Raw genomic sequence first — 14,049 nt, forward strand, 5'->3', positions numbered from 1 at the left:
TTGAGAAATCTGTATGTAGGTCAGGAAGCAACTGTTAGAACTGGACATGGAACAACTGACTGGTTCCAAATAGGAAAAGGAGGATGTCAAGGCTGTATACTGTCACCTTGCTTATTTAACTTATATGCAGAGTACAGCACGAGAAATGCTGGACTGGAAGAAGCACAAGCTGGAATCAAGATTGCTGGGAGAAATATCAGTAACCTCAGATATGCAGATGACATCACCCTTATGGCAGAAAGTGAAGAAGAACTAACAAGCCTCTTGATGACAGTGAAAGAGGAAAGTGAAAAAGCTGGCTTTAAGCTCAACATTCAGAAAACGAAGATCATGGCATCCGATTCCACCACTTCATGGCAAATAGATAGGGAAACAGTAGTAACAGTGAGAGACTTTATTTTGGGGGGCTCCATAATCACCGCAGATGTGATTTTCATCGACTGCAGCCATTAAATTAAAAGACGCTTACTCCTTGTAAGGAACCTTATGACCAACCTAGACAGCATATTAAAAAGCACAGACATTACTTTGTCAACAAAAGTCCGTCTAGTCAAGTCTATGGTTTTTCCAGTAGTCATGTACGGACATGAGAGTTGGACTATAAAGAAAGCTGAGCACCAAAGAATTGATCCTTTTGAACTGTAGTGTTAGAGAAGACTCTTGAGAGTCAAAGGGACTGCAAGGAGATCCAACCAGTCCATGCTTAAGGAAATCAGTCCTGAATATTCATTTGGAAGGACTGATGTTGAAGTTGAAACTCCAATACTTTGGTTACCTGATGTGAAGAACTGACTTATTTGAGAAGACCCTGATGCTGGGAAAGATTGAAGGCAGAAGAAGGGGATGACAGAGGATGAGATGGTTAGATGGCATTACCGACTCAATGGACATGAGTCTGGGTAAACTCATTGGAAAAGACTTTGATACTGGGAGGGACTGGGGGTAGGAGAAGAAGGGGACAACCAAGGATGAGATGGCTGGATGGCATCACTGACTCGATGGACGCGAGTCTGAGTGAACTCCAGGAGTTGGTGATGGACAGAGACGTCTGGTGTGCTGCAGTCCATGGGATCACAAAGAGTTGGACACGACTGAGCAACTGAACTGAACTGATGGTCTTCCTAGTGGTTACGTACAGTTGTGAGAACTGGACCATAAAGAAGGCAAAATGCCAAAGAATTGATGCCTGATGGCTTTAAACTGTGGTTTTGGAGAAGACTCCTGAAAATCTTTTTGACGGCAAGGATATCAAACCAGTCAATCTTAAGGAAGATCAACCCTGAATATTCACTGGAAAGACTAATACTGAAGCTGAAGCTCCAATATTTTGGTCATCTGATGTGAACAGATGACTCATTGGAAAAGTCCCTGCAGCTGGAAAAGATTGGGGGCAGAAAGAGAAGAGGATGTCAGAGGATGAGATGGTTAGACAGGGTCACCAGTGCAATGAACATGAACTTGGGCAAACTCGAGGAGATGGTGAGGGACAGGGAGGCCTGGGCTGCTGCAGTCCATGGGGTCACAAGGAGTCAGACACAACAACAAGAGGCAGATTCTGACTGGTGTGAGGTCATACCTCACTGTAGTTTTGATTTGCATTTCTCTAATAATTAGTGACATTGAACATCTTTTCATGTGCCTATTGGCCATCTGTATGTCTCCTTTGGAGAAACATTTACTTCTTCTGCCCATTTTCTGATTGGGTTGGATTTTTCCTGATATTTAACTGCAGGGATGAGTTATCTACGTATTTTGGAAATTAATCCCTTGGTAGCACAGTATGCAAATTTCTTCTCCCAGTCTACTGGTGAAAGGTCTCCTTTGCATGAAAAAGTTTTTAAGTTTAATAAGGTGCCATTTGCATGCTTTTGTTTTTATTTCCAGTACTCGAGGAGACAGATCCCCCCAACAATATTACTGCAATTATATCAGAGTGTTCTGCCTATGTTTTCCTCTAGGAGCTTTACGGTTTCTATTCTTACATCTAGGTTTTTAATCGATTTTTATTTTATTCTTGTACATGGTGTTAAAGAATGTTCTAATTTTTTTTTAGATATAGCTGTCCAGTTTTCCCAGCACCACATATTGAAGAAACTGTCTTTTCTCCATTGTGTAGTCTTGCCTCACTTGTCGCAGGTTAACTAACCATATGAATGTGGGTTTATTTCTGGGCTTTCCATCCTGTTCCACTGACCCTTATATCTGTTTTTGTGCCACTACCATACTGTTTTGATTACTGTAGCTTTGTAGTATAGTCGGATGTCAGGGCATCTGATTCCTTCAGCTCCTTTTTTTTTCCTCAAGACTGATTTGGCTATTCATGATCTTTTGTGTTTCCATACAAACTGTAAAAAAGTTTTATTCTAATTCTGTGAAAAATTCGGAAAGGAATTGCACTGAATCTGTAGATTGCCTTGTATCAGTTCAGTTCAGTTCAGTTGCTCAGTCGTGTCCGACTCTTTGCAACCCCATGAATAGCAGCACGCCAGGCCTCCTTGTCCAACACCAACTCCTGGAGTTCACTCAGACTCGTGTCCACGGAGTCAGTGATGCCATCCAGCCATCTCATCCTCAGTCGTCCCCTTCTTCTCCTGCCCCCGATCCCTCCCAGCATCAGAGTCTTTTCCAATGAGTCAACTCTTCGCATGAGGTGGCCAAAGTACTGGAGTTTCAGCTTTAGCATCATTCATTCCAAAGACATCCAAGGGTTGATCTCCTTCAAAATGGACTGGTTGGATCTCCTTGCAGTCCAAGGGACTCTCAAGAGTCTTCTCCAACACCACAGTTCAAAAGCATCAATTCTTCGGTGCTCAGCTTTCTTCACAGTCCAACTCTCACATCCATACATGACTATTGGAAAAACCATAGCCTTGACTAGACGGACCTTAGTCGGAAAAGTAATGTCTCTGCTTTTGAATATACTATCTAGGTTGGTCATAACTTTTCTTTCAAGGAGTAAGCGTCTTTTAATTTCATGCCTTGTACAGTAGAGTTATTTTGACAATATTGATTCTTCCAATCCGAGAACATAGTATATCTCTTCATCTGTTTGTGTCATCTTTGATTTCTTTCATAAGTATCTTATAGTTTTCTGAGTACATGTCTTTTGCCCCCTTATGTATTTTATTCTTTTTGATTCATTGGTGGGCTTTCCTAGTAGCTCAGCTGGTAAAGAATTTGCCTGCAATGCAGGAGACCCCAGTTTGATTCCTGGGTCAGGAAGATCCGCTATAAAAGGGATAGGCTACCCACTCCAGTATTCTTGGACTTCCCTGGTGGCTCAGAAGGAAAAGAATCCACTTGCAATGTGAGAGATCTGGGTTCAATCCCTGAGTTGGGAAGATCCCCTGGAGAAGGTAATGGCTACCCACTCCAGTATTCTGCCCTGGAAAATTCCATGGACAGAGGAGCCTGACAGGTTACAGTCCATGGGGTTGCCAAGAGTCGGACACAACTAAGCGACTTTCACTTAATGGTAAACAGTATTGTTTCCTTAATTTCTCTTTGTGAACTTCTGTTGTCAGCGTATAGGAACGCAAGAGATTTCTATATTAATTTTGTATCCAGCAACTTTACCAGATTCATTGAGGAGCCTAGTAGTTTTCTGGTAGCATCTTTAGGATTCTCTTGTATAGTATCAGGTCAACAGCAAACAGAGACACTTTCACCTTTTCTTTTCCAATGTGGATTCCTTTTCTTTCTTTTTCTTCTCTGACTGCCATAGCTAGGACTTCCAAAACTATGTTGAATAAAAGTGGCAAGAGTGGACATCATTGTCTTTTTCCTGATCCTAAAAGGAATGCTTTCAGATTTTCACTACTGAGTATGATGTTAGCTGTGTTTGTCATATATGACCTTTATTATAAGATATGTTCCCTTAATTGGAGAAGGAAATGGTAACCCACTCAACTATTCTTCCTGGGAAAATCCTATGGACAGAGGAGCCAGGTGGGCTACCATCCATGGAGTCACAAAGAGTAAGACACAACTGAGAATGTACACATGTTCCTTTAGTACCTACTTTCTTGAGAGGTTTTTTTTTTTTTAGTCATAAACGGATGTTGAATTTTCTCAAAAGCTTTTACTTTATCTACTGAGATAATCATATAGTTCTTATTCTTCAATTTGTTAATGCAATGTATCATATAGATTGGTGTATACTGAAAATCCTTGTATCCCAGGGATAAATCTCACTTGATCAAGGTGTATGGTTCTTATAATGTACTATTGGAGTCAGTTTGCTAGTATTTTGCTGATGATTTTTGTATCTATGTTCATTGGTGATATAGGTCTGTAATTTTTTTCATATCCTTGGTTTTGGTATCTGGGTGATGGTGGCCATACAGAATGAGTTCAGAAATGTTCCACTCTCTGTAATATTTTATAATAGTTTCAGGATAGGTGTTAACTCTTTATATGTTTGGTAGAGTTCACCTATGAAGCCATCTGTTCCTGGACTTTTGTTTGTTGGGAGATTTTAAACTACTGATTCAGTATCAGTACTGCAATTGATGTTTTCATATTTCCTATTTCTGGTTCAGTCTTCCAACACTGTACTCTTATAAGAATCTGTCCAGTTCTTCTAGGCTGTACCAGTTTATTGGCATGTAGTTCCTTGCAGTAGTTTCTTATGATCCTTTGTGCTTCTGTCATAACTTCTTTTTCATTTTTGATTTTGATTTGGGCCCTCTCCCTTTTTTCTTGACGAGTCTAGCTAAAGGTTTATCAGGTTTGCATATCTTCAAAGAACTAGCTTTTAGTGTTGTTGATCTTTTCTATTGGTTTTAGTCTCTATTTCATTGATTTCTGTCCTGATCTTTGTAATTTCTTTCATTATACTAACTCGGGGTTTCGTTTGTTTTTCTTTCTCTAGTTGTTTTAGGTGTAAGGTTAGGTTATTTACTTTAGATCTTTCTGGTTTCCTGAGGCAAGCTTGTGATCCCTTTAAACTTCCCTCTAAGAACCGCTTTTGGTGCATCCCATACCTTTTGGATGGAGAAGGCAATGGCACCCCACTCCAGTACTCTTGCCTGGCAAATCCCATGGACAGAGGAGCCTGCAGTCCATGGGGTCGCTGAGGGTCAGACACGACTGAGCGACTTCACTTTGACTTTTCACTTTCCTGCATTGGAGAAGGAAATGATAACCCACTTCAGTGTTCTTGCCTGGAGAATCCCAGGGACGGGGGAGCCTGGTGGGCTGCCGTCTATGGGGTTGCACAGAGTCAGACACAACTAAAGCGACTTAGCAGCAGCAGCAGCAGCAGCATACCTTTTGGATAATCTTGCTTTCTTTTTCATTTCTCTCTCAAAAAATATCTCATTTAATTTTTTAATTTCCTCTTTCATTTCTTCAGTGATTCAGAAACCAGACCTTATTGAATAAATCAAGAATTCCATGTTTGCAGCAGGAAATGCACAAGATAACCATGGACTATATTTTTATACCAGAGGGAAGCTACCCTCTGGTATAGGGTAGCTACCAGTAAAGGGAAGCTATCCATTACTAAGGTATGACAAGAAGAGAAGCCAACTCGAAGAGAATACCTTCGCTCTAGTTAAAGAATCTGTACTTCCAAAAATATAACAATTTATGAAACCCATTAAGTCAAATATGTCTAAATCCATGAGTTAATAATGTTATTTAAAAACAAAAACTAATTGATTACCTTCAGGGAGTGACAGAGAACCAATCCAATCTTGAAAACTAGTAAATAAAAGAAACAGACACTTATCCTGATCACACTATATGAATCCAGCTACTGGGAAAACACACAGGAGATGAGTAGAAGTGTCTCATTATAAAAGTATCCCAACTAATTAAAAAATAATGTCATTAGATATCACCATTTTGCAACCTCCATGAATTAATGGACCTAAGCACTGAGCATCAGTAGTTACTAAAAATAAAAAAAGAGAGTCAACCAAAAGAGAGAAATACAACCTAGCATCATATGCCTTCCAATTAAAAAACACTCCTTCACATACATTCTTGCCAAAACTGACCACTAACTTGCAGAATTTTCAAAAGACAAAGAAGCATGCTGAACCACATCATGATGACGGGACCAACAAAATCCAGACTGTGGGACACTACAGTTTCAACAGATAACTTTCAATGAAAAACATAAAAAAAGAGTGGAGTGGGAACTTGCAGACTAAAAAGAGATTTCAAAGACACATTAACATGTTTTAGGACTCCCCTGGCGGTCCAGTGGTTAAGAATTCACCTGTCAATGCAGAGGACATGGGACTGGTAAGATTCCACATGCTGCAAGGCAAGTAAGCCTGTGCACCGCAACTATTGAGCCAGTCGGTGCTCTAGAGCCTGCATGCAACAACTAACTGAAGCCCACAGGCTCTAGAGCCTACATTCTGCAACAAGAGAAGACATCTCAATGAGAAGTCTGCCTCACTGCAATTAGCGAGTAGTCCCTGCTCCCTGCAACTATAGGAAGTCCCACATAGCAACAAAGACCCAGTGTAGCCAAAAATAAATAAATAAAAGACATATTAGCATGTTTTAAATAGATAATATTAAACTGCAGTTTTGTGAGATACACACTTAGGTGATATATGAGAAAAAATGTAAAAGTCACAACAGAGGATACTCTGGGGGACTAGGAAAGGGTTGAGATTAAAACAGAGTAAGTACATAGCACTATTTCTGGTGCCTGGGAAAGTCTATTTCTTGACCTGAGTGTGGTTACAGGGGTGTTTCTTTAGTAAAAGCTCATTAAATTATATATCTTGTCCCTATGGTTTTCCTTACTGTACTTTATAATAAAGAGATTAAAACAACCTCATCATCCCTAAGATAGAAAATCTTGGTTATTTAGTTGAAAAATAACACAATATATACATCTCTTTGGAAGAGATGTCTCTGAAATATTCTGGCTTTTCAGGTGAATGCATATGTAATGCTTTCTAAATGCTTCTTTTATCAAATTACACTGTATTAAAAGTAGGTCACATTTTTACTTTCTCATCAATTGACTGCTCCTCTAAATCATTCCTTGACAACATGTTTTAAGGTTTAATAGCTCTGCTAATATGTTTTTTATTAATTTGGTTAAACAGATTCAAGTGGCCTTCTCTGAATAAGATATCTTGAAATTATTGCCATACTCAGAAAGTTTTATCGAATGCTTATAGCTGAAAAGTTAAAATATCTACTCAAATAAGATAAAAGTAAGTTGGGTGGTCATCACATTTTTGACAAAGTTAATGAATTAAATATTTCTAGGATGATAGTACGGAGAAGGCAATGGCACCCCATTCCAGTACTCCTGCCTGGAAAATCCCATGGACAGGGGAGCCTGGTAGGCTGCAGTCCATGGGGTCGTGAACTGTCGGACACGACTGAGCGACTTCACTTTCACTTTTCACTTTCCTGCATTGGAGAAGGAAATGGCAATCCACTCCAGTGTTCTTGCCTGGAGAATCCCAGAGACGGGGGAGCCTGGTGGGCTGCTGTCTATGGGGTCGCACAGAGTCGGACATTACTGAAGTGACTTAGCAACAGCAGCAGGATGATAGTAATTACTTTTTCTAAAAGTAAATATAGACAGTGTGCTCAGCCACTCAGTCATGTCCAACTCTTTGCGACCCCATGGACTGAAGCCTGTTGGGCTCCTCTGTCCATAGGACTTTCCAGGCAAGAATACTAGAATGGGTTGCCATTTCCTACTCCAGGGAATCTTAAGCATATATGTGTTAGTCACTCAGTCGTGTCTGACTCTTTGTGTAGCCTGCCAGGCTTCTCTGTCCATGGAATTCTCCAAGCAAGAATACTAGAGTGGATTGCCATTCCCTTCTCCAGAGGATATTCCCAACCCAGGGATCAAACCCTGGTCTCCTGCATTGCAGCCAGATTGTTTATGTTTGAGCTACAGGGAAGTCCTATATTAAATAAAAAGGACTACCGTGTTATGTATGAGAATAAACACAAATACCACAGAAAACTATTTTTAAATGAATTTTATAGATAAAAATGTTTTTCTTCATCCTAGTTATTGTGCATTTTTCAAGACAATCTTTTTCCCAGACAACAAAAATCTCTCTTGTTCTATGTTTCTAATTAAGATATGTACTGTTGTTTAGAACTCTGTGGTGTGCAATTAGACCTGCAGTTTTCTAATATCCATAAAATAAATTTTAAAACGTTCTTCCTCTGAAAGACAGATAATTCAGTAACAGAGAGCTTATTTCTGTTTTCTTTGTTTTTCTTTTTTTCCTCTTCAGCTGCTTGGTAAGCCAATTTTCTACTTAGAGTCTACTATTAGAACACTCATTTGGTTCAGTATGTGGGCTTTATCCTTTCCATGGTCTGTTATGTAAAAGAGATGGCTTTATACAATTTTTTCAGCCTGTTGTAAAGCAGTGGTTCTCAACTTGGATGCACATGAGAATCACCTAGGGAAGCTGTGAAAGAATACTGATGCTGCCTCCCCCTCTGGAGATTCTGATGTAACTGGTCTGGGTGCATCCCTTTGTAAAAGCTCTGTAGGTGACTGTAATGTGTTGCCAAGGCTAGGAACCACTACTCTAGGATCTTGCCACAGTCCAAATAAAAGCTTATTATCTTTTCTGATTGAACTTGGATGGGAAATGATTTTTTTAAATTCTGTCATTTAATAGATACAAAGATTAAATTTCTTCTTTATAAAGTTGCTACTTTTGTAGTCTGACTTTTAGGGTTTAATAGTATATTGTATCTCTTATTCTGAAGATTAGTGTAAGAAGTTTATTGGTTGCTAGTGAAAAATATTTAAAGATATATGCCCAAATATTACCTTTATAAACTAGTAGTTTTAGTTCACGTTTTCCTAAAAAATATGCTACAATTCATGGTTAAAGACTGTCTTTATACACACAGAAAGAAACAATTATTTCCCCAGACAATTATTCCAAAAGACATTCACTTTTTTGCATTTAGAAGTTCACATGAGGTTCTGAAAAAAAAATCTTTATTAATTTTTCCAACAATTTAATTTTGATAGATTGAAAGGACCAAATCTAAGACAGAAGCTACTTGATAAAAGAATTATTCTATATCTTAATATATTAAGATAAATATATACAGTCAGTGGTAATAAGTAAAAATCAGGTACAAATATCATATAAAACTTAACGAAAATCTATTCAAATACTTAAACAAGATGGATAATTTTCCAAAAACACAAAATAAGGAAAATGACTCAAGGAAACAACAGAATTCCTGAAAACCAACCACTGAAAAACTGAATCAATGATAAAAAAATAAATCTATCTTCCTTAAAAGATAGCACACCCAGATGCTTTTATGTGTTTTACCAAAAATTCAAGTATCATATATTTCTTTTGGTACTGTTTCACAGAGGAGAAAAGAGAAAAGCTAGTCAAATCACTCCACAAGGCTAGTACAATTTTGATATGAAACTCAGGACAGTAACCAAAAAAAAAAGTAAAACTGTGTACCAACCTTGCTGCTGCTGCTGCCGCTAAGTCGCTTCAGTCGTATCCGACTGTGCGACCCCATAGACGGCAGCCCACCAGGCTCCTCTGTCTCTGGGATTTTCTAAGCAAGAACCCTGGAGTGGGTTGCCATTTCCTTCTCCAATGCAGGAAAGTGAAAAGTGAAAGTGAAGTCACTCAGTCACGTCTGACTCCTAGCGACCCCATGGACTGCAGCCTACCAGGCTCCTCCGTCCATGGGATTTGCCAGGCAAGAGTACTGGAGTGGAGTGCCATTGTCTTCTCCATACCAACCTTGAGCAAGTTGTAAATCCTCTTTGAAAGTTCCCCCTTATTATCTCTCTAGGTAAAAACAATCATTTCCCACTGGTTCCTGTACTGTTAACATATATCCACAGCACTTTAACACTTTAGTGTACGCACGTGTTTTCATATTTGTCTCTCACTGGTAGACACTAAGATCCTTGCAGGCAGGGAAAGCTTTGTATTCATATCCTCTGGCACGAAATACAGTGCTTATGGCTTCCCAGGTCACTCAGTGGTAAAAAATTCACCTGACAATGCAGGAGACATGGGTTTGATCCCTGCAATGGGAAGATCCCCTGGAGGAAGAAATGGCAACCCACTCCAGTATTCCTGCCTGGGAGATCCCAGGGACAGAGGAGCCTGGTGAGCTATAGTCCATGGGACTGCAAAAGCGTAGTACAGGACTTAGGGACTAAACAACAACAGCTACTCCATGGTCATGCTCAACAGCTGATGAATGATGTGAAGAGAGAAAGAGTGAAAGTGTTAGTTCCATCGTGTCTGTTTCTTTGTGACTCCATGGACTATAGCCCACCAGGCTTCTCTATCCATGGAATTCTCCAGGCAAGAATTCTGGAATGGGTTGCCATTCCCTTCTCCAGGGGATCTTCCTGACTCAGTGATTGAACCCAGGTCTCCTGCATGGCAGACCGGTTCTTTACTGTCTGAGCCACTAGTGAAGCCCCAATATTGGAGTGGGTTGCCATGTCCTCCCTCCAGGGGATCTTCCCAACCCAAGGATCAAACCCAGGTCTCCTGCATTGCAGGAGGATTCTTTACTTTCTGAGCCATCAAGGAAACCCAAGAATACTGGAGTGAGTAGCCTATCCCTTCTCCAGGGGAACTTCCCGACCCAGGGATTGAACCAGGGTCTCCTGTATTGCAGGGGGATTCTCCACCAGCTGAGCTACCCAGGAAGCCCAGGGAAGGGCATTTCAGATAGAAATACCTGTAATCTGTACAGGTGTGCACTGCTTGCATGCTCAGTTGTGTCTGACTCTTTGCAACCCCATGGACTATAGCCTGCCAGGCTCTTTTGTCCATGGAATTTTCCAGGCAAGAATACTGGAGTGGGTTGCCATTTCCTACTTGAAATTTGTACAGGCAGAAGGCAAGAAATAAAGAAGCAGTGAGTACATCATTTGACTAGAACATAGATTTGTATAAAGAAATAACATTGGCACAGTAGGTCACGACCAGTCGGGGCAAGGGGGTGCTTTTCAGTGCGGAAGCTAAGTTTAGCTGAAAATCTAATGAATGCATTTGAATAAGCAATGGCAAAATCAGACCTGTGCTTCAGAATTCAGATGAGTACTTTTTTTTTGAGCTGCCTGGGACTCATATAGTTTAAATCCATCATTTTAAAAATTAGAAAACTACAGTCAGGGTAGGTGATCTACCCAAGACCAAAGAATGTATCATTAGTTACAAGCAGGCTGAACCTTACAGGAGTAAACTTGATTCAAGTCACACAGTATATGGTCCAACCAATAGGCAAACTGAAGTTTATCGAACCACAAAGTCCATAAACTAGACACGGGAGATGAAGTATGTGTATATATGTATATACCCTTTTCAAACAGTCCTAATTTCAGGTAATAAGTTCATTTCAATAAAGGTAATTTGTGTACTGTAAAACTAAAGGTTGATTTATGCTATTTTTTTTTTTTTACTTTTATTGTAAGACAGAACATTTAAAAGAATTCTAGTTAGCTTTATTACTGAAGTCATTTTGATTAGGTCTTCTATTCAGTTAGCTTCTAGATCCAAGATCAATATGATGGTAGGCATGAACAGGAAGTGAATAGGAATAAAGTACTTCTTTATCCTTACAAAATCCATACCTGGAGCATTAAAAGTGGTCTTAGTTACTACAACAAAATTGGAAAAGTTCCAGAAAAAGGTAAATTAATTAAAAAGGGCTCTTCAGTCTTAAAAGATAGCCTGTAAGTTTATAAAATCAGAAGAGGTAAGTGCGGGATAGAGAAAACTTGTACTTGTTCATATTCTCAGAATACTAATTCTGAAAAATACTTCTTAAAGTCTAAAAGATAATGGATTTAGAGAAAATACAGGAACATACAATTTTACCTAGACAAAACATACCATTTTACCCACTGAAAAACCATGATGAGGAGGTTGTTTTTTCAATTTAAAGTTACATTAAGAAAACAGAATTTCAGACTCAAAAGTACTGATACAAGATGAAAATATTCACAGGTTCATGATAATGAATGATGATGGAACATTTTCAGAAATAGATAGGGTGAGATCTCATATACACTCCCTAGATTACCCTTTTTGGTGTTTGTGTCCCAGGCAGGACACTAGATCAAGAAGGCTGCTCCTCTAAGGCCCTCCTTACAAATCCTTGCCCCAGCCATGGTTTGGCACCACAGAGTCTTACAGAAAACAGGCATTTGACTACTGTTTGCTAACTGACTACTGCCAAGTCGCTTCAGTCGTGTCCGACTCTGTGCGACCCCAGAGATGGCAGCCTACCAGGCTCTTCTGTCCCTGGGATTCTCTAGGCAAGAACACCGGAGTGGGTTGCCATTTCCTTCTCCAAGGCATGAGAGTGAAAAGTGAAAGTGAAGTTGCTCAGCCGTCTCCAACTTCACGATCCCATGGACTGCAGCCCACCAGGCTCCTCCAACCATGGGATTTTCCAAGCAAGAATACGGAGTGGGGTGCCATTGCCTTCTCCGACTGACTAACTGATGTTTAAAGAAGGTGGTTAATAACACAGCTTTGAAAGGCATGAAATCATGAGCAAACAGTAATGACAGCACTAATAATGATAATGACAAGAATCACAATAGTAATTGAGACTATTAATTAATACGTGTAATAATAGCATTACATCATTATTGCTCTAAATGCATCTATTAACTTGGATATCTTCATTCACTCTGTTTTTCAAATAATGAAACCACAGCACATAGAGGTTAGTAATCTGCTCAAGGACAGAGAGGTAGGTAGTGGCAGAGCTAGGATTTGAACCCAGAAGCTTGTGCTAATTATCACTATGGTATTCGGGCGAGTCCTGAAACTGTCTGTGGATCCTCCATATGTGATACTTTAAAGGATCCCATTTCATATGTAATTACTTTTGTTGAATATTTGGAAAACTAATTACAGACTTTTAAAAGTATTTATACTTATTTCAGAATAGGAAACTAATAACCCTACTTTAGTTTCTCTTCAACAAAATGTATATATTTGCTTTAGATTTACCTCCAGCTTTCCTTGAGCATAACTCAGGAGCAGCAGATTGGCTCTGTCCTTCTCAGAAGAAATGGGGGTCCAAGGCCAAGCATCATCACTGACCAGTGGCCACCAGCAAACAACTCTATCTTGAACACAATTGATAGCTAGACGACGCTGTGTTGTCCTATTTACTGGGCCAGGGATTTCATAATAGGAAATCTAATGGTTTAAAAAAAAAAAAAGACAAGGATCATTTTTAAAAGGCAAAATCCTCAAAGTATTACAAAAATTAAAGCATCTGTAAATGTAGATAAATGCAAGTAAATATGCATGTTAAACATGTGCTTAAGGAGGTGTCAGAATTTACCAAATTCTTTTGACACATACATAAAAAAGACATATGTTCAAAATTCTCCCCATTTTTAGCAGAGGAAAGGAAAAGGAAAAATGTGAGTTGGGGAGGAATTGGCCATAGCAATCCCAATCAATACCAAAATGTACAGTCATGGTTGCTTGACAGCATCGACCTACACATAGGATTGAAGACCAGCTATATTAAATGACAGGTTCAGTATTGCTGACCAAGAGTGTCGGACTACTGTTTAAGACATAACATGTTAACAGTGACTGACAACAACAAAAGGAAAAACAACTTGAGGCAAATATCGCTTTAAAGACATGTATACAAAAATTCTGCATAAAGGGATAAGCCACAGCATCATGTGTAAAAGTTTATGCAGCTTCTGAGAATTATGCTTTTTTTTCTTAGGACGGATTTGTAGAATTTATTATTCAAACTATGTTATTTTGGAACATGGTTATTTGAAAACATAAGCACGGCACCATCTGGGTGACACATGCCAAGGAAATATAGATTGCACCGTATTTCTGCTTAAGGAATTAATGGAAGGTTGATAGCTTGGAAGCAGAAAATAAAAAAAAAAAAAATACTATCTTGCCATTGCTGGTCAGCAATAATCGAACCACTTTCTGGGGATTAAGCGCATGGCTAAGCCTACTGGACCAGACACTAGCAAAGGGCAGGGGGTCTTCTTATCAGAGAAATGCTTCTGGAGCC

The 14,049-nt window shown here is 39.4% G+C and overlaps 1 protein-coding gene across 1 annotated transcript in view; it reads right to left on the reverse strand.

Moving 5' to 3' along the window:
* Positions 1-14,049, reverse strand: part of WDPCP (WD repeat containing planar cell polarity effector) — a 311,304-nt gene that overhangs the window by 139,540 nt on the left and 157,715 nt on the right. Inside the window, exon 9 of the mRNA XM_013967779.2 lies at positions 12,999-13,190. Coding sequence (XP_013823233.1) covers positions 12,999-13,190 — 192 coding nt within the window. The remainder of the gene's footprint in view (positions 1-12,998; positions 13,191-14,049) is intronic.

This window comes from Capra hircus, chromosome 11, assembly GCF_001704415.2.
Source record: "Capra hircus breed San Clemente chromosome 11, ASM170441v1, whole genome shotgun sequence".
NCBI classification, from domain to species: domain Eukaryota; kingdom Metazoa; phylum Chordata; class Mammalia; order Artiodactyla; family Bovidae; genus Capra; species Capra hircus.